The 21,992-nt window shown below is 47.9% G+C and overlaps 1 protein-coding gene across 1 annotated transcript in view; it reads right to left on the bottom strand.

The window, feature by feature from the left end:
* Window positions 1-2,406: 2,406 nt before the first annotated feature.
* The window catches only part of LOC144893291 (focal adhesion kinase 1-like), a 41,720-nt gene continuing 22,134 nt past the window's right edge, over window positions 2,407-21,992 (bottom strand). Inside the window, exons 2-7 of the mRNA XM_078783399.1 lie at window positions 19,084-19,313; window positions 12,754-12,929; window positions 10,582-10,669; window positions 10,348-10,427; window positions 3,046-3,108; window positions 2,407-2,934 (exon numbers count right to left, since the gene is read on the bottom strand). Of these exons, the coding sequence (XP_078639525.1) occupies window positions 2,853-2,934; window positions 3,046-3,108; window positions 10,348-10,427; window positions 10,582-10,669; window positions 12,754-12,929; window positions 19,084-19,260 (666 nt within the window). The 5' untranslated portion in view covers window positions 19,261-19,313 and the 3' untranslated portion in view covers window positions 2,407-2,852. The remainder of the gene's footprint in view (window positions 2,935-3,045; window positions 3,109-10,347; window positions 10,428-10,581; window positions 10,670-12,753; window positions 12,930-19,083; window positions 19,314-21,992) is intronic.

Here is a 21,992-nt window from a genome sequence, read left to right as displayed (position 1 = left end):
GTGGATTCAAGTCGGGTGAGGAGGATGGTGTGATCGATGGTGTCAAAGGCGGCGCTGAGGTCGAGGAGGATGAGAATGTTGAGGTTGCCAGCGTCAGAGGAGAGGAGAAGGTCGTTGGTGATTTTGAGGAGAGCAGTTTCAGTACTGTGGTTGGAGCGGAATCCGGATTGGAATGTTTCATACAGGTTATTGGCAGAGAGATGATGTTTGAGTTGAGTGGCTACAGCGTGTTCCAAAACTTTTGACAGAAAGGGTAGGTTGGAGATGGGTCTGAAGTTGTTTAGGGTGTCAGGGTTTAGACCAGGTTTTTTTAGAATGGGGGTAACAGCAGCAATTTTGAGGGAAGGTGGGACGTTGCCTGTAGACAGGGAGGAGTTTATTGTTGCAATGATAAGTGGAGAGAGCGCAGGGAGGGAGGCCTTGACAAAGCTGGAGGGGATGGGGTCAAGAGTGCAGGTGGCAGTTTTCATTCCTATGAGGAGTTCAGAGAGGTCAGTAGGGGAGATTGGGGAGAACCGAGACAGGGGATGGCAGGACAAGGGGGGGGGGGCAGGTGGTTGGAGGGGGAGCGGGTGCGGCGGTGGTCAAGCTGTTGTAGATGTTGTCAATTTTGCGTTGGAAGAAAGAGAGGAAGGAGATGCAGTTGTCTACTGTGAATGACAGGGTGGTGGTGTTCAGGGGGCGGAGGAGTTTGTTTATTGTCGAGAAGAGTGCTTTTGGGTTTCCGGAGCCAGAGTGGATAATTTGAGAGTAGTAGGCGGAGCGGGTGCGGGAGAGGGCATCTAGAACCTTCACATGTAAATTTAGTAGTAAATTCCCTTATAAATAACCCGGTGTACATTTCCCTTTAATTGGCTGTTAAATGAAATAATTGCACCTTAGTTAGTCCACATTGCAACACGTAGCAAATCATAGGCCCTTTCATAGTTATATCGTTATTATGTGTTTCAGGTAAGGCTGTGTTTCCAATAGTTGACTTTGCGTTGCATCAAATCAAATAAGATAGGATCCCTTGCGACATCCCCATGGCCTCCTAAAAACGCCAGTACGACGGCGTTCGCCGCTACTGCTTTGGGCTGTTTTCATTCGTGTCATTTTCCCCGCAAGACTCCATTGCACACGAGGCCAAGAGGAGGGGAGGAGCCGTAGGATCATGGGCATGGCCCACCTCGTCACCAGAGGTGGAGCCAAAGAGCCCTTGCCAGCCAACCAACGCCGAGGTGAGCAAACCGGTAGGCGTGGCATCGGAGTTGGCGGCTTGAGCGCACCACGCGCGATATAAGCACGCAAGCCTTTTTCAAGGAGATGCGTGATCCAGCTGAACCGGAGAAGAGAGAAAGACGTGAGGGGGTGCTGATATTGCGGCAATAAACCGAGACCCTCTAGGGCCCTATTGTCGCGGAGCTGCTGGCTGCTGTTCGCTCCGAGACCGGAGCGTGAACTTGGAGCGTGAACCTCAACGCTTACCGCTGCCTGGATCCTTCTCTCCCTGACGCATCCTTACCATCGGCCTGGACCATTCGCCCCCTGGGCCATTCCTGCCTGCAATTCCCTATTCGTGTGAGTCTGTTTGTATTGTCCTGTGGGAATAAGTAAGCTTGTTTAAGAATTGCACTGTGTCTCCTTCTTCTGTAAATTACTTTCGTTTCTTCCTTTGGTTTCTTTGGTTGTGTAAATAGTTAATAATAAATACCTGTTCCTCCTTACTTTGGGTTCTTTCTCATCCGATCGCTTTAGTGATTTCCCGATTGAGTACCTGTGGCACGATTTTGGCCGAACCGCTTTGCAATCGGGTTTAGTCATTGTTAACGGCTCGTGCCGCAGTTCGCTTCGCTCGGCGCAATCCATCAATTATGCTGCGGCACCGGCGGGAGTATTTCCTCGCTGACGGCCGGTGGTAATACTTAGGTATTAAGACTAATTGGGCTTACGACCCTACGTACCATCGGCCGGAAGTGACGTCATACTTCCAGGACCGGCGGAGACGGCCAGCTTAAAAAGACGAGGGGATTAACCCCCCCCCCCACCCCCCCTCGGTAAGGGGAGTGCCGTCCCCCGGAACTGTAACAATATATAAACATTGGTTTTCAGCTCCAATAAAATGTTTGCCAACCATTTTGAAGAATTGATCAACAAGTTATTGGTTTAAAAGTGGCGTCTCCTCGATGAATCTGGAAGCACCATTTGGAGGATTAAATAACAAGTAACTTCCATCAAAAAATTTGGCTAAATATCGAAACACAGCAGTTACATGACAAGCAAAACTAATCACTCAGGGTGTGCCTGGGAAGGTATCAGGTGGTAAAATAAATGAATAGTCCCTGGAGGTTCAGGGTGGGGGAGAGGACCCCAATTCTCTTTATGCAAATGTGTATCGCTCCTGGTATTGCAAATCATCCCGTCGTCCGTAATTCTGGGGAAATTAACCCATCCATAAAGAGGGTTCTCTGCTGGTAAAATAAACATTATATCTTTTGATATACTGTACAATAAAATGAAAGATTAGGACTTGTACAATGTTTCTTGAGTTAAATTAACTACATTTAAATAGTAATCATTATCCCACTTTTCCCTCCTGGGATTCAAGCAGGTATTGCACCAGCATATCCTGTTATCCTCCAACCTTACTCACAACCATTTTTAACCACCATTAACCCTTCCTAACCCAACCCTCTTACTTGTATTCGCCTGTGCTTCTGCCCCCTCCTCTTTCCCCTTATCCTGTTTGTTCATTGCTTTGCTCCACTATAAGGTCATGCCCTCCTACCCTCCATGACTTTGCTCATCTATGAGCCTCGATCTTGTAAAGAGAAAAGCAAACACCTGTACTTCAAAAATAATTGTACAACGTTTCACAGGTGCAGGAGCAGATCACTGACCTTTCCTGCATCAAGAAGACGCTTGGGAAAGAATCGACAAAGACCTTCATCCTTCCTGCAGAACAAGCCATGTGATGAGAACACCATGTGACTAAAGCATCATACAATCAAAGTTAAGAATAAAAACAAATTCAACAATAAAAGTTGTACGTTGACAAACACTCACTCAAGTAGTTCAAAGTTTGACTTCTTCTCCAGTGCGACAAAAGGAACATCTTTGTAGAAACATCTACGCTTAGACAAACACAGTCATTAAACAAGATATGCAGGTTATTTCCAATGGGCGTACTCATCATACTAAAATACGCCATTTCGTGTCTGTCTGTCTGATGAATTTTTGATGCCAATACATTCCGTCCTTAATTATCCAATCTCAACCAAACTAGACAGGCGGACGAATGGTTACATAATGAAGGTTGTAGCGCATTCATTTGCCCCCCTCCCCAAGGAGGTTTTCTCCCCTGAGCGGGTTTTCCCCACCATTGCCGTCAATGGCGTTGCGTGTTGAGGTGTATATCAATGTTAAATTGGCTTTATCGTGGCGTTTCTCCTAAGAAGAACATTTATCATGGCGTTTTTCCAAAGGCGCTTTTAATAACAAAATTAATGATAATCGTGAAGCGCGGTGCTACGCGCGCTTACTTGTATAAGAAGGAGGAAGCGGACAACGCGGTAGGTTTAAAGAGTTTTTATTTCAAGAGCTCCACTGTAGCACTGGAGCGCTCCGGGCTGCGAGCCCGGTATATATCCCGCGGCCACGCCTACCCCTCGGGCGTGGCCGCCGCCCACGCCTACCCCTCGGGCGTGGCCGCCGCCCACTTGCTGCGCAGATTGATGCCATCACGCCAGTGAGCGTGTCCGCCAGACGCGCGCCCCCAGAATTCCCACGCACCTGGAGGGTCAGTTTGCGGGGCAAACGGATGACCCGGCCGAAGCGCCCTCTAGCGACTGGTGGCGTCCGGGGTGCAGGGATGCCAGCTGGGATGCCTCCGGCCGCACCCGGGATGGGTGCAGGACCGGGGGGCGGCGTGCCGGCGGGCCTGGGTGGTGCCGGGGGTCCGCCCGCAGGGGGGCGGCCCCGACGTGGGGGCCGAGCCACCGGCGGTGGGTGGTCCACTTCGAGGTGGGCCGGCTTGAGGCGATCCACTGAGACGCGGTCGGGAGTACCGCCGATGTCCAAGGTGAAATGTTTCACCCCGGTCTCCAGCACGCGGAAAGGCCCGTCGTACGGGGGCCGCAGTGGTGTCCGGTGGGCGTCGTGCCGGACGAAGACGTACTCCGCGGTGCGAAGCTCCAGGGCGACGTGCGTAGGCGGGTGCCCGTGGTGCGCCGTCGGCACCGGGGCGAACCGCCGGGCTGTCTCCTGCAGCGCGGAGCGCTCCTGCGCCGCGGACCATGGTGCCGTGGGGTCGGGGAGGAACTCGCCCGGCACCCGCAGCGGTTGTCCGTAGACCAACTCCGCCGCGGATGCGCGCAGGTCGTCCTTGGGTGCCATCCGGAGGCCCAACAGGACCCAGGGGGAGCCTGTCGACCCAGCCGCCGTCGCGGAGGGTGGCCCGGCGCGCGGCCTTCAACGAGCGGTGGAACCGCTCGCACAGGCCATTGGCCTGGGGGTGGTAGGCCGTGGTTCGGTGCAGCTGGACCCCGAGCCCCCGCGCGATCGCCCCCCAGAGCTCCGAGGTGAACTGGGGGCCGCGGTCGGACGAGATGTCCGAGGGGGCGCCGAACCGGGCGACCCAGGTGGCGATGAACGCCTGCGCGACGTCCGCCGCCGTCGTCGCCGCCAAAGGCACGGCCTCCGGCCACCGGGTGGTGCGGTCCACCATTGTCAGGACATGGGTGAAACCCCGCGAGGGGGGCAGAGGTCCCACCAGGTCCACGCGCACGTGGTCGAACCTACGTTCTGGCACCATAAACGGGGCCAATGGGGCCTGGGTGTGCCGGTGCACCTTCGCGCGCTGGCACGTGAGGCACGTCCTGGTCCAGCCGCGGATGGCCTTCCGGAGGCCATGCCAGACAAACTTGTCGGCGACCAACCTCTGGGAGGCCTTCGTGCTCGGGTGGGACAGGCCGTGGATGGCGTCAAAAACCTGGTGCTGCCAGCCCGCAGGCACGATGGGGCAAGGCCGCCCGAGGGAGACGTCGCACAAGAGGGCCGCGCCGTCGAACGGCACCTCGGTGACACGGAGGCCCATGACGGCGGTCCGCAAGGCCTGGACGCCTGGGTCGGCGGCCTGGTCCACCGCCATCCGGGCATAGTCGATGCCAAGGTGGACCGCGTGGGCGACGTGGGCGACGGACCGGGAAAGGCAATCCGCCACCGGGTTGTCTTTACCCGCGACGTGCCGGATGTCCGTGGTATATTCGGACACGGCCGAGAGGTGACGCTGCTGCCGGGCCGACCACGGCTCGGCGAACTTGCCCATCGCGAAGACCAGTGGCTTGTGGTCGACGAAGGCCGTGAACGCACGGCCCTCGAGCAGATGGCGGAAGTGCCTGACCGCCAGGTGAAGCCCAAGCAACTCGCGGTCAAAGGTACTATAACGGCGTTCGGGCGGGCGAAGCTGCCGGCTGAAGAACGCCAGCGGTTGCCAGGCACCCCGCAACCATTGCTCGTGCACCGCGCCCACCGCGTAGTCCGAGGCGTCGGTGGTGAGGGCGATCGGTGCATCGGGTGCGCGAGCATGGTGGCGTTAGCCAAGGCGAACTTCGCGCCCGCGAACGCCGCGTCCATCTGCTCGGTCCAGGTAACGTCACCTTTGCCCGGCTTGCCCCGGAGGGCCTCGTGCAAGGAGCGCAGGAGCTGGGCGATGCGGGGCAGGAACCGATGGTAAAACTTTACCATGCCCAGGAACTCCCGGAGCCCCTTGATCGTGCGGGGGCGCGGAAACCCTTCACCGCCTCCACCTTGGCCGGTAGGGGGACGGCCCTGTGCCTGGTGACGCGGTGCCCCAAAAAGTCGATGTCGGCGACGCCGAACCGGCACTTGGCGGGGTTCTCGATGAGGCCATGCTGGCCCAGACGTTCGAAGAGCGTGCAGAGGTGGTGTAGGTGCTCTTCGCGGGACGCGCTGGCGACGAGGATGTCGTCCAGGTACACGTAGACGAAATCCAAGTCGCGCAAGACGCTGTCCATTAGTCGCTGGAACGCCTGAGCCGCATTTTTCAAACCGAAGGGCATCCGAAGAAATTCGAAAAGACCGAATGGCGTGATGACCGCCGTCTTCGGGATGTCCTCCGGCCTGACGGGGACCTGATGGTAGCCGCGTATGAGGTCCACCTTCGAAAAGAAGGACATGCCCGCCAACCGGGCGGAGAAGTCCTGGATGCGGGGGACGGGGTAGCGGTCGGGGGTGGTGGCGTCGTTGAGGCGCCGGTAGTCCCCGCACGGTCGCCATCCCCCGCCGGGCTTGGGCACGATGTGGAGCGGCGACGCCCAAGCACTCTCGGAGCGCCGCACGATGCCGAGCCGCTCCAGCGTAGCGAACCCCGCTTTAGCTACTGCGAGCTTCGTCGGCTTGAGGTGGCATGCCCGAACGTAGACCGGTGGCCCGACGGTGGGGATGTGATGGGCCACCCCGTGCTTGACGGCCCCCGCCGAGAAGGTGGGCCGCGTAAGGGCCGGGAAGCTGGCGAGGAGGCGGGTGAAGTCGACCGCTGCCGGAAGCATACAAACTAACCTCGCCGGGACCGAACCGCTCAGCAAGCCGCTTGGCGAGCTGCTCGGTGAGCCGCTCAGTGAGCCGCTCAATGAGCTACTCAGCGCGCAAGCAAGCAAGCTGAACGTTTCAGCCTGGACGAGACGTCTGTTCTTCACATCTACCAACAACCCGTGTGCACAGAGGAGGTCCGCACCGGGCAGTGCCATGGGGACACTAGCGGTTACGAACGTCCACGTGAAGCGTTGCCTTCCGAACCGCAGGGAGAGGCAGCACTTCCCGAATGTGCATATGGGTGTTCCGTTCGCGGCAAGCAACGCGGGGCCCCGGCCCACGGTGTGCTTGTCGGACGTAGAGGCAGGGATAATGCTCACCTGTGCCCCCGTGTCGCATAGGAAACGGCGCCCGGACAAGGTGTCCGTTATAAAAAGAAGGCTGCCGGAATGGCCGACGCTCAGGGCCGCTACTGAGCGCCGGCTTTGTAGTTTCCCGACTTGCCGAAGGAGCACGGCGGACAACAATTCCTCGCCTTGTGGCCAAACCTGGCGTGGAAATGGCACCAGGTTTGCGGCGAAGGCGGAGGCCGCGGTTTAGGCGGTGGTGGTGGGCGTGGCGTGGCGGCGGCCACGCGGCGTGCATCAGCCTCGGGATCCACGAGGTGTGGTGCATCAGCATCAGGGTGAGCCTCGTGATGCGCGACGGCCGCACCAAAACTCGCCTGCGTGTCCCAGGCCGCAAAGAACTTGTCGGCCTCGGCAGCGAGAGCTCGGGGTTCCGTCGTCACGGAACCGGCCAACGCGAGGCGTACTCGTGCCGGCAGCTGGCTTCGAAATAATGCCTGGAATAGAGCGTTCGGGGTTTCGTCGCCCATCAGCGACAGCATATGGTCCATGCGGACCGACGGTCGCGTGTCGCCGAGCTCGGGGAGGTCCAGGAGGCGGTTGGCCCGTGCGTCCACCGTGAGGCCGAACGTGGCGAGGAGGAGACGCTTGATCGCCTCGTACCTGCCGTCGGCCGGTGGGTTCCTCAGGACCGACACGACGCGGGCGGCCGTGCCGGGCCCGAGGGAGGCGACCACATGGCAGTACATGGTCTCGTCCACCGTGATGCCTCGAAGTCGGAACTGGGCTTCTGCCTGCAGGAACCATACTTCAGCTTGCGCCTCCCAGAACTCGGGGAGTTTGGTCGTAACCGCGTTGTTTGCCATTGCGATGGCGTATTCGGTCGGTCAGCGGTGGCTGATCCAATGTCGGAGGGTCAGCAATGAAGCGCAGTGCTACGCGCGCTTACTTGTATAACAAGGAGGAAGCGGACAACGCGGTAGGTTAAAAGAGTCTTTATTTCAAGAGCTCCACTGTAGCACTGGAGCGCTCCGGGCTGCGAGCTCGGTGTATATGCCGCGGCCATGCCTACCCCTCGGGCATGGCCGCCGCCCACTTGGTGCGCGGAATGATGCCATCACGCCAGTGAGCTTCGTGTCCGCCACAATCGCATATTGTTAATGTTATTACAAAACAATATTAATACGAATAATGTCCCACTTCACCAAGGCATTTTTCCTGCTGTGATAATGTGTATAAATAGCTTATAGTTATAATGGCGTTTCCATGGGTGCAACGGCTTCTACAGGAAGTAAAAATATTATAAACCACAAACACATATGCTTAGCTTTTTAAACAGTCACTAATGCTCTTTATAACACTAAATGCACTAAATACACTAAATTTGTAAATACACTAAACTTTATAACACTAAATTTGGAGGAATCCCGACATCCGTGAAGTAAGGTTTACTTACAGAACTGAGCGAAGATCTACTGTACTCTATATAACCCACAAATGTTGGTTTAATAACATGGCCCTTTCTGCCGCTACCGTGGCATTTTTCGTAGCAAACTTTTGTAACTTACTCCTGCTGTTTGATACGAAACTGAAAGGGAGAAGCTCGGGTTGTGCTCCTTTACCAAGCAGCTAGCTAGCGCTTGCCAAGCCAGCCATTCCTTAACGGTTTTGAATGGAGTGCTTGCTCAAATGCTTAAACCACTTGGCGATCTCTCCACAAGAAACTTGGTGAATGAACACAGACACCCAATGTTCTTGAGATCAGACCATAGATCGACTGTAATCTATATACCCCAAAGAGGTAGGACCCTTTTTTCCGCTCCCATAGTGAGTGGGTGTACTCGTACATAAAAACAACGTTTTGCATCGGCTCTCTCATTGAATTAACATTTTTGAAAAGTTAAAACAACAGCGCATCGATGGCATCAAAATAGAAAAGCCTATTATCCTCCAGTCCATTTCCTCGAAATAATTGACCATAAGCTAGAGCATGGCCATGCCGTGAGGCTTTGTCAGGCATCCGCTAGCATAAATAGCTAACCGCAACAAGAAAGAGAAAGTACCCTTTGTCTCATCAATGTCAAACACTCTTAGATTCACCACACCACACTCTGGATTTTATGGACTGAAAACACATGGTTAAGAGTATGTTAACTGCCAAGGAAAGTGAGGTTTAGCTGACATTGAGCATTAGCCCTTCATCAGAGCAAAACAGAACAAGGACCGCGAACACTGACGAAAGGTAACACAAAGAGGGAAATACCCTCTTTTGCACTGATAAAAAGCTAATGCTTGAAATGTACCCGCCGCTCACGAGAGTGGTTAAAATAGTCTTAGTGGCTTTCCGTTGATAAAATCCATTCTTTTTAATCTGCCCGCTTTAACCTTCATGAAGACTACCCTTCCCGCATACCACATTGGCATTGCCAAACTCACTGTTATACAGTAGCTGTAAAAACGGGGAAAACTACCACAGGCCCAGGCCAACAATTGGCCACCGCTTTAGAAGCGAGAGCGGGCTTTGTAGCACGATTTGATTAAGGGATAGAAATACCCATACCCTGGGTTTAAGCAGAGGGGCAATTCCTAGCCAATGCGACAATCAAATTCCTCCACAAGAATATTGACATAAAACCTTGCAGAATGCTGATCTTGCACAAATGTGGCAAGTAAAAAACTATACAGGAGAGCCTAGAGCCCTAGGCCCTAGAGATATGCACACTCGTCTCTGAGCTGTTTATTCTGGGTTTGAATCTCGACCCAGTTGTAACCGGTCATCCTGGTTAATTGTTTTGTAAGGCACTGCACCAATGTGTGCACCGCCCTCAGATTGAGACTAAGCTGGTTGTCCAATCTGCTAGCATTAAGATCCTTCAGGTCTTTCGGTCAGAGTAGGAGAGTTATCGTCTCTTCACCTGGAACAAATTAAAAATTCGTGCCTGCACCGACTTCTGGGAAGGCAGCAGCAAACCACCCAGCATAACACTTGCCAAGGAACTGCTTTGGCAGTTCATATGCGATATCAACAGTATGGTACATTTGATTGATTGAAGTAGAAATTTTTATTGACATATGTGGACAAATTAATTGATGCATGTGAGAAAATTACATGCCCAGACCAGGAATCGAACACAGGTCCTCTGGTGAACTGTAGCAATGCTCTGCCATCTGAGCTATCGAGGCAACCCTGTAGGGTTGGTCTGGGTGTGTAATTTTCCATCATACGTCAATTAATTATTTATAATCCTGTTCATGTCTATAATAATAGATATACAGAGAGAAAAAAAAGCTGACATTTCTTGGATTGTTGTGAGCATCTTATTTGTACATCTCTTCGAACGCACCATCTCTTTAACGCAGGAAGTAGTGATCGACTTGAAACAAACTTTGTTTTTAATCAGAAATGTTAAACCTTTTGATTTATAGCAATATCGATTGTGAAAATAACGACATCGTCAAAGCATCCCACCTGATCTCCAAGCAGCCCAGCTGCAAAGCCATGTCCTGGTTCACCTGGTCAGCATAGTCCTGCATGTAATCGCTCCAAACCTGAAAGCAATATCAGAGGAATAATGAATACTTTCTGTACTTTACAGCTGAAAATTGTACATTGTAATATACTATAGTAATGTACTCTTGTTTTTACAAAAATAAAAAAAAATAAAAACATGTCCAATATATTTTTAATTACATTTGAGAATACCTGGTGATACAAGTAGGATAGCATTGCTTTGTCCTTTGCAAAAATGCTGACAAAACTCTTTGGGAAGTAACGGATCCGCAGCTCATACCTGAAAATATAGTGGAATGAAAGCTGGAAATACCATCGTATATGTTGCCATAGTAACGGGTGACATCATCATAGCGATTAAGACGTCAACCATGGAATATATATTGTTGATGAAATTTTAAAAAGCCAGCATTCCAATCCATAATTCAAGCAAAATCTTTCTTCCCTCACTTGAAATCCATATGTTGGCATTTGTTGGCCAATTGCGAATTGTGGAGATATCTGAAATGGTTTAATTAATTCAAAATCATTCAGACAGTGGATACAAACTACAACCGTGGATTTTACTCCCAAGGAGCTTTGGAGCAGGAGAAGGCCATTTGGCCCATCATGCCTGTGCTGCACCAATGCCAGGATCCATCACCTATCCACACAGAAGTCCAGCCAATATCCCGATACCCCTCTATCTCCAATGCATCCAGATACCTATCTAATTCCCATTTAAACCTATCCACCCCTCCGCTGCCATTACCTTTCTGGAGAGACCATTCCAAGCATTAACCACTCTCCGACTGAAAGACCCCTGCCTTAAAACTGTTCTAACCTCTCACAGTCTTTACCCTCAAGCTATGGCCCCTCGTCCTAACAATGTTCACCTTGCTGACAACCTCCACCGCATTTATATTGTGCACAACCTTCATGAATTAAACATCTCTATCAGATCCCCTCATAATTGCCTCCTTTCTAATGTATAAATTCCTGTCTCCTTCAAACTTTCCTCATAGCTTAATCTGGCTAACCCCAGAACCAATTTAGTAGCTCGATGCTGTACCCTCACTATGGCAGCTATATCCATCTTCAGATGTGGTGACCAAAGTTGAACATAATATTCTATACGAGGCCTCACTAAATTCCTATAAAGTGTTAACACTACCTATTTTGATTTATAGTTGAATCCCCGACAAATACAACCTAAAACCCTGTTTGCTTTACGTGAAGCTGCCTAGCAATGTGCTGTCTGCTTACCCTCCATATCCATTACACCCCCAAATCCTTCCCCCCATTTTCACGATTTTTCACCCATACACGAACACATTACATGTTACATATACATTTTTTATGTTAAACTGCATCTGCCAATCTTGTGGCCAATCTATTAAAGTATCTAGACTTTCCTGAATCTGATCATCCCACTATCTGCCATCTACCTTACCTCCAATCTTTGTGTAGTCTGCAAATTTAGAAATCCGACTCTTAACCTATTAGTTCATGTAAATTACGAATATTAATGGTCCTGGTAGGATTGATCCCTGAGGTACTCCACTACCTCCCAGCCAGACATCCTCCCACTCACAACCACTCTTTGCTGCCTATCACTGAGGCAGTTTCCAATCCAGTCCAGTTTCCAATCTACAAGCCATTCCGCAAGTCCTAAGCTAACAAGCTAATATGTTGTACCTCAACAAATGCCTTCATTTCCTGCAGAGGTAAACATGTTGATAAGAGTATGTTTTTTTGATGATGATGTCGAGTCTCCTCGGGCAATGATGGCATTGCCTTTATATGGCTGGTACACACGGGTAAGTGTTTGGTATAGAGGAGGCGGGGGGGGGGGGGGGGAGGGGGAATTCACCCTCTTCCGCCCGTGCTGTTGGAGTCGACTGAACTCGCATCCACCAGTTGTGCAGAGCCATCTGCCATTTAAACCGCATGGCTGCGGACCGTTAGCCTGGTAAGGGAGGCTGACAGGTACTACACCTTACCCACAGGTGACCTGCGTTTATGCAAGGCAGGGGCATCCATCTCCCTGAGGTATCAGAAGACACCCGCATCCCTGAGGTATCAGAAGGCACCCACACACCCGCATATGTTTGTTTACCACTGTGGGAAATGAGGTTCAGCCAACATTTCAAGCATTCGCCCTTACTCAGCCGAGCAAAAGAGGTTTTCCGATTAAAAGCTAATGCTTGAAGAGTTGGCCGCACATCATTTCCCACAGCAGAAAACAAACTCTAATCAACTTCTAGTTGATGAGATCCATAGTTCCTCTTGTCCACCCACACAGACCATCACCAGCCTTCACACATACTATGGTATTCCATTGAAATGGCAACTAATCTAGTGTGGAATTAGTGCGGTCCCAACCTTGGCTCCAGCGAAGGTCGCTGCGCTTCGCTAGGCACCCTGGGTCCTGACACTCGCATTTCCGGCCGCAGCCATAGGCCAGCCTCCCCGGGGCCACCCGGCAACCGGCGCAGAGCAAAATGGTCTTCCCAACCAACACCACCAAGCACCGAAGCAACGAGTGAGCGTGTGATGGCCTGCAGAAGAGTGTATGGAGAAGTGATATACAAGATGTTTTCGATTACTAATTAACTATCACTCAGAACTGATCTTTCCTTGCCAACGCCAAATCCAGATAAATGAGCTGCACCATTGAATTATTCTTAGAGATTTTAGATTGAATTCTTTGAATTATGAATCTCAGATATTATACATGAATCTTAGATTGAATTATTCTTAGAGAATATTCATAGAGATCAACTTGATATGAAGTGTTTAAGTCATAAGACCAAATCTTAAAACATTACATTACCAAAAGCTGTTGCTCATATGCAGAGATCTAGCTTGTTCATTCCTGGTAGTTGGACCTAATTTTGTATGCTTGCACACAGCTTCTGGCAGCCTGACTCCTACATCGCATGAGTCATCAAGCCTGCATTGCCGAATTCTGATGTGTTGTAGAAGGTGCAGCATATTTATTTCCTTTTTCTGTAAGCCTTGCAGGGAAAGATTTGGGGTGTTGGGGAGGTGTAATCTTATCAGGTTCATTGGATTTCTGTGATTCCTGCACCACACTGGCAATGTTGCACACTCTGCCATAGACCATTGGCCTGCAGTGGGTGAGGTGTGGGCAGAGACCAAAATGAGGGGTTGGACTTTGTGGAGCTAATCGGGGAAGAAGAATTTGTAATTTGTTCAAGGTGCCAGTGCCAATCACATACTATTTGGCGAAGGACAACGTGGGATCTTTAACGTCCACTGGAAAAATCAATTTCCACAGCTTCAACAGCTTCAACGGGTCCACAGCATAACTTGACGACAGAAAAAATTTGGGTGGTGGATTTTGTAGAGCTACATAGAATTTGGATATTATTCAGGTTGCCAGTGCCAATCACCTTCTCTTTTTTTAAAGACACCACAGGATCTACAACGTCCCCCGGAAAACCAATACTGGCAGATGGATGCCCGGCTAAACATCCCAACTGACGTGCACGTTGATGGCAAATTAGCATGAAGTCGTTATTGTTGCTGAACCCCGTGGGTGGGAACTGGGAAGACCATTTTTTGGGTAGTACCTGTTCCTCCTGAGGATAAAACTGAGAATTCTCCAAAGAAAACAAGTGAACCGCGGAGATAGATTTTTGTGAAATTTTAATGCATAGTAGTTACATCAAGGTATACATTAGGTGGTGTATTGCAGGAGATCCACATCTTTGAATGTTTTATAGTGCACGTGTACAATAGCGTGCAGAGCTTTGTCGTCTGGACGCCATGCTGAGTGCTTTGGCATGATTGAGAAAGCGCTGAAAGTTGTACAAAAGCGTCGATATGAAGCAGCAATTAATTTGACCCATGTGTCATTTTCTCAAAATATTCATGGGTAATTAGATGGCAGGCCAAGCAAAGAAGGAAACTGTATTGTGTGCAGTCATTTCCCCAATGCAAAAGAAGAGAATGAAAGAGACACGAGATGTAAATTTTAATGGAATATCACGCAGTATAGATAAGTCCGTTTTATTATATGAAGGTTACCTCGTTACCTTAGTGATTATACACTGCTTAAAGCAACCTATCTGCATAGAGTGCAACTACGTGGAAACACCACAAACTCAAAAGTAGCATGCTGGCCTTTGAATTATTATCTATTCTGTGTTCATTTCCCAGTGCAATTGGATCCGACGACGATGGATAAACTCCCTCCTTGTGACTCACAAGCAATTTGTAATATAGTAGAATATGTTGACCTTTAAATGGGTTGTAGAGTGAATCATACCATCAACAAGAATCCATAGTATATTTCACAAAGTGTACAAAACACATTCATCTAGACCCACAGCGCAACTGATCTTTCGATACATCTCGGCCTCTTTGTGACACAAGGAAACATCAAGCGATTCAACGAGAGTAGTTCTGTAGCCCAACCTGTACACACTTTCAAAATAATGTTCTGGCTTTTCATATCTTATGTGCTGTTACATGTGTGCAATCAACATCATCCATGTCATACATCTCCAAGGAAGCGAGATAGTGAAATACAAGTAAAGTATACTTGAGCGATCTCTGGTCGGAGTATTTCTGTGCAATTTTGTGCAGTCAAAGAGCAGTCATGGTTAGATGTTCTATAAAAATGGAATCCCATTTACAAAATGCCATCCTGATGACACCTCGAGGTTTAAACTACGAGTTGTGATACCAGTGATCTCCATCAACAATCTGATATCTGGGTCACGGATTAAATTGTAAGCAGAGTACAAATAATGAACAATTACACAATTACAATTAATTAATTGCAATTGTACATTATCAATAATGAACTTGTATCACAAAAGGACAACGAGTTGGGAATATACGGTAGCGGCCTAGCAGTTCCCAGATATTGTAGGTTCAAATCCAGCCTGAAGGCAGCAGTGCAGTGTTAAGGATTTGGATTTGAAGCTTCTAGAAACGAAACAAGTCTCAAGAGATTTACAAAGTCATTATGAGACTGTCATTAAAACCCAGCTGACTCATTAATGGCCTGCCCCATCTGGTCTGGTTGACATGTGGTGCCAGACCCCACATTATGCTCGAATCTTGACGCCTTTAGGGCAACTTGTGATGGAAAATAAAATGCTACCGATGAAAAGGCAATGCAGTCCAAAGTCCCCCTGAACGGAGAGAGAGAGAGACAGAGACAGAGACAGAGAGAGAGAGAGAAGCAATTTTAAGTCCTCGATATCTAGACGCAGTACTATTCCATGTTTTTTTAACCTTGACTTGAATGGTTCGGTGTCTCTCCTGCTACTGCTTCTCCCTTTAGCTGAGATGCAGTGATCAATATTAAAAAGTCATGTTTTTGTTTTCCAAGCTACATCTGCATCAACACGGATATGGAATAGAAGGTCATACATTAATGTGAATTGCACAAGATCATTTAAACCTTCTTGGATGAAGACCTCCATATCGAGTCATCCACATATTACTCGTGTAAATGGTGTAATTTTAATCTCCTTTCCCTCCATTCCCATTCTCTCACTGCAATCTCCTTTCTCTTATCCATGCTATAACTTCTCTTCCTTTTCACAATTTATGTCTTTATTAATACTCATTCTTCCCTCCACGTCTTAAGTTCTTCCCTCATTTTTTCCTCAAGGTCTTCAAAATCGCTGTTCACCACCATCTCAGATCATCCCCGCTCCCAAGCAATGATCTTTTCTACGCTCTCCCCCCCTCCATTCCACCCCACCCCAATCCCTCCTCCTTCCAAATTTCCAGTTTTCCCTCCTGAGAGTTTCCTTCTGTTTCCATCTTGTCCACCCCATGCATCCTCTCTGGCCCCCATTCCTCCCCACACCCATTATTTGTCCATCTCCCTCCGTCTTGGCCTTCGGTTCTGCTGTTGGTGCCCCCCCCCCTTCCCCTCTGGTGTTCCTTTTGTCCTATTGCATCCTGATTTGTTCAGTGTACCAGCACTAAGTCCTCCACGAGCCTCAACCATTTATATATGTCAATGACATACTGCATGACAATCTCTGTCCCGATCTCCTATGGACCGAAGTCCTAGACCAAAGCTTCACCTCCATCCCGGAGGAATCCGCCCAGCTACTCTGTCAACAGACATATATTTGATTCGTTGGACATCATTGATTAAACATTAAACAGAGCCGCCCATCTGGATTTTGGGCTTATTTTCCCGAGTCAAGATGGCATACTGCACAAAATCTGACCAATGAGGACCAAACTCGTCTATTAAATGCAAAAAGGCTGGCTGGTTCTCACCATTAAAGCAAGGAAGTGCCTTTTTGCATATGTACAGTCACGTGAAAAAGTAAGTACACCCCATGTAAAGTTTTGACTTTTTCAACATATTTCAACATACAGCTATTTGATCTTCATTTCAACAATATTGATAGATAAAGGTGATATAATACAACAAATATCATGAAACATTTACATTTTGTAGTCCATTGTATATTTTAAATAAACATAAATACAAATTTCACATGTGGAAAAAGTAAGTACACCCCTACATTTATCACTACTTCAAATACCTAAAATTAGAATCAGGTGCACCAGCTCAGGTGCAAATTATTAGAACATCATTAGAGCGGATCTTGGAGGAACCTGTCTTATTTAAACCTCAGACATTTAGTTTGGTTTGCTCTTTGTTGTTGAAGTGTGTGGCGTCACCATGCCAAGATCAAAAGAGCTCTCTGAGGCCTTCAGAAAGAAGGTTATAGATGCCTACGAGTCTGGGAAGGGATTTTAAAAGATCTCCAAACAATTTGAAATCAATCATTCGACTGTCCGGAAGATCATCTACAAGTGGAGAAGATTCCAAGCATCTGCAAACTTGTTCAGGCCAGGCCACCCCAGCAAGTTCAGCCCAAGAGCAGACCGCAATATGCTGAAATAAGTCTCTAAGAACCCCAGAATGTCATCACGGGACCTACAGGTAGCTCTTGCCACTGTTGATGTCAAAGTGCATGAGTCCACCATTAGAAAGAGGCTGCACAAATTTGATCTACATGGGAGGTGTGCCAGGAAGAAACCTTTGCTGTCCAGAAAGAACATCAGGGCAAGACTAAAGTTTGCCAATGAACACCTTGGCAAAGACCAGCACTTCTGGAACAATGTGCTCTGGACAGATGAGTCAAAGGTAGAGCTATTTGGCCACAGTACCAGAAGACATCTTTGGCGAAAACCAAAGACAGCATTTGACCACAAGAACCTGATACCAATTGCAAAGCATGGTGGTGGAAATATTATGGTTTGGGGCAGCTTTGCTGCATCAGGGCCTGGGCAGCTCACCATCATAGAATCCACTATGAATTCTTCATTGTACCAGAGGGTGCTTGAGGATAATGTGAGGCCATCTGTCGGAAAGTTGAAGCTCAACCGACGGTGGACCTTGCAACATGACAATGACCCTAAACATACCAGTAAATCCACCAAGGAATGGCTGAAAAGAAAGAAATGGAGGGTTCTGGAATGGCCAAGTCAAATCCCGGATCTAAATCCCATCGAGATGTTGTGGGGGAATTTGAAACGAGCTGTGCATGCAAGAAACCCCTTCAACATCGCACAGCTGAAAGAATTCTGCATGGAGGAGTGGGCAAAAATTTCTCCCAGTCGATGTCAGAGACTGGCAGACAGTTATAAGAAACGCCTACTTGAGGTTGTTTCTGCCAAAGGGGGCAATACCACCTATTAGAGCCAAGGGTGTACTTACTTTTTCCACATGCGAAATTTGCATTTATGTTTATTTAAATGATACAATGGACTACAAAATGTAAATGTTTCATGATATTTGTTATATTATATCACCTTTATCTATCAATATTGTTGAAATGAAGATCAAATAGCTGTATGTTGAAATAGTCAAAACTTTACATGGGGTGTACTTACTTTTTCACGTGACTGTATGTATGTATGTATGTATGTATGTATGTATGTATGTATGTATATATATATATATACACACACACACACACACACACACACACACACACACACACACACACACACACACACACTGTCCCATAAGTCTGGAACCATCCCATAATCATGAATCATAATGATGAATCACTTATTTTGCCCTATGGTTGCAGACTTTTGGGACACCCTGTATATATAAATTCTAAAGCTCAACTCGAGAGGTTCCAGGGAACCTGAACTCAACTGGTCTATATCAATATGGTTAGAATATGCATAATATAACCACAAACTATATAGTTTTTATGTGCTAAAAATATATGACAAAAATTGATTTTCAATATGGCCGCCCTGCCGCGCCCATTTTTGGGCGTGCAACGCCCAAATTCAATCCCAAACTAATTTATGTCTTAAAGATGCTGCATAACAATTTTCATCAAATTTAATCAATATTTGTGACTTTTAGAGCGTCGACGTCGAATTGTTTACAGACGACAGACAGGCAAACAGACAGACAGACAGACGACGGACACTGGGTGTCGACAAAAACTCAGCTGGACATAGTCCAGTTGAGTTAAAAAGGATATTGTACATGTATCATGTGCAAGTAAGTACATGAGGAAAATCTGTGTACTTCTGCATGAAGTGCAAAGACATTAGTAGACAATATGCATATCAACAATGACTGTGTTCCCAGCATCACAAGTTAAGCGCCTATGTGTACCAAACAGCAAACAGGCCAACCCAAGGTGTCACAAGATGCATCCATATGCTCACCTTGACCTCCGTACCCTCCCTGTAGGGCACACTGATGCAGCGTCCACCAAGACCTGCCCCCTCTCCGTGTGTCCGCACACACACACAAGCCTCTCCGGGGGCAGGAGTGCATGCTGGTGCCATGAAAGGGGGGACGCACCCACCTCGAGCTGTAGTTTCTCCCCGGGCAGTTGCCATGGTGATACTTGAAATGGGTGACTGTGTTTAATACAGACTCATCATGGCACGGTCTGAAATGGAAGGAGAGATGGGGATGGGTGGGTTATGCTGGATAGCACAGAGTGTCCAGGAAAAGCAGCTAGATTAGGTGGTTAGGGGGATGAGGGAGGTTGAGGGAGGACACATGGCAGACAGATGTGGGCCATTTCTCTTCGAGTGTATGTGCCCGTTAAACATCAGTGACAAAACGTGTAACGAGACATCAAAGGTCTTCATTGGAAAGGTCTTTCAGTTGTTAAAGTTGTTGTCATAATTTCAACATGTTCTCTACAATGGGCCTGCTGTGATGCTGCTGATCAGCCCACGCAGACACCGCAACATTTTCTCCCAAAGAGGTGAGAGCATTGTATTGGACAAAAGCTGCACTTATCCTTGAGGCACGGCGATTACTTGCAATTCAAGAGAACAACTAATTTTAGCAACCCAGCTAAAAATAATCCATTCTAAAACCCTTCCCACTCTTTACCATGCATTTGATGAAGAAACCGGTTTCATTCAATAATTTGACATTTTCTGCACAGCAGTAGTTGAGATGACAGCATAGTGCAGTCCTAACGGCCTGCTGCTAAGAATAGCATCTTGAGGTCAGGAAGAATATTCCAGACAAACTGCAGGTGCAATTTTTCCTGCATCATTGTGGAAAACAGACTTGATCTGCTGAACATGATGATGGAAGGACCCTTGACCCTTGACCCTTGAGGGTTGTCAAGACTGCTGTGACATTACAACCTGACAGCCGGCAGCTGCACCACTCGATTACCGGACTAACAATTTGTTTCGTATATATTCCGATGGGTTATGGCTGTATTCATTGTGCGTTTCCAACATCACAAAATGCATATATATTTGAACTCTACTTGTACCTGCCATAAACAACTGTCGTGATGTTGTGCAAACAGATGTTCAGCATTATGGAGAACTTTATATTTTAAGAGGTGGGATGTCTAACCAAACATCAAATGGTTAAAGATCATATGGTATCCTTATAAAGAGCAAATAATCTATGCCATGACTCTGGCTAATGTGCTAATGCCTTATATTTTGCCTGGCAATCATATCAATCATGATGTTGACAATGACACCTTAAAACTCAAGTGAAACATAAGTGGAACTAGAAAGCATCTTAAAATGCAAAGCCACATCTGCTTTGTACTCAAACTAAACTTGACGAAAATGACAGTTAAAAACAAGATGGATAGTTAGTTTAACAATGTCGTAACCGGGCTTGGATCTGCTGAGTGGAGGATCTGCTATTCCCCAGTCATGTGACCAGATCCTCAGCTCTGAGGAGGGACACACTACATACATACACTGGACGGACAGACAAATGCTGGTCCAGATGGCATTGCCTGACGGGCTACGTTGTAAAAATATGACAAACGAACTACGTGACTGATGATGTCATCAATTTATTTTTCTCACCCAATTTATACCTACATCACACAAGAAAATTTCATACTGATCGGATCAAGCATTGTACTTGTCGATTTATGATGTCATAATTAAGGCACCTGTGACATCATCATTAACATATGTTATTCCCCATGGGGAGTACTTTAAAATGACCCACCTTTCAATTTTCTTTTTCCATCGAGCGGTTTTGGAAATAGAGGTGTAAAGTTTTTCGGTTTTTCCAATATGGCGCCCATATCACGTGACCGATGACGTTATAATTATTAATAAAAAAAATCTACAGGAGGAGTCACTCCAATAGTGAAAAAGTTGTCAATCAGACCAACGGTTGCAGAGAAAATTTTTTAAAGGGAATAAACCTGCAAAATGCTGGCGGAAGGGACATACATACAGAGTGGCCACAAAGTCCCTATGTATAATAGTATGTCCTCTGTTACTTATTTGTTTTCCAGGTATGGCATCAGCATGACAGACACCAGTGAGTACACGATAGAAGAGAGACTGATTACTTGTGTTTGGGTTTACGACCACGCACGAGAAGGAGCAAGTTTTGAAGACAAAAGGACAAGATTTTCGTAGAGGTTCAATAAGCCAGCTCCGACGCACGACACGGTGCGGGAATGGGAGAAGAAGGCTTTTTCAACAGGGAGTGTCCTTGATTTAAAGCATTCTGGTCGTCCAGCATCAAGTCAATGTCATGTGGACATTATTGAAGCATCCTGCCCAAGATCACCACTGACATCATCTCAAAAGAGATCTGAGTTAGGCATTCCATGCTCAGCAGTCTAAAAAATAATGAAAAAAAGATCTGGGATTGAAGCCATTTAAGCCTGGATGTGTTCATGAGCTTTCCGATAGAGACTTGGCTACTCGTGAGGTCGCTTGCAAGGCTCTTCTGTAGCGATTTCCCACCATTAAATCAAGACGAAGCATATTTTTTCAGATGAGTGTGATATTTACCTCAGCAATCGATCCAGGAATGTTTCCTTTTGGTGCAAAGAAAATCCTCATTTTTATGAAGAAATTGAACAGCATCCTCCTCATGTCATGATGTGGGCAGCAATTTCAGATCACTTGTTAGGGCCATATTTTTTCGATACAAGTGTCAATCACACTGCTTATTTGAACATGCTTCAGACGTGGTTTGTTCCACAACTGTGTGAGAGAGGTCTCAAGGCAACAGCTATCCTGCAACAAGATGGTGCACTAGCACATTATTCTCTCACAGTTAAAGAATGTCTCAACGACAAATTCAGTGGACGATGGATTGGACGTGG

The sequence above is a fragment of the Myxine glutinosa genome, chromosome 8 (genome assembly GCF_964187855.1).
Source record: "Myxine glutinosa chromosome 8, kmMyxGlut1.1, whole genome shotgun sequence".
Classification (NCBI taxonomy): domain Eukaryota; kingdom Metazoa; phylum Chordata; class Myxini; order Myxiniformes; family Myxinidae; genus Myxine; species Myxine glutinosa.
This window is presented reverse-complemented; position numbering and strand designations above follow the sequence as displayed.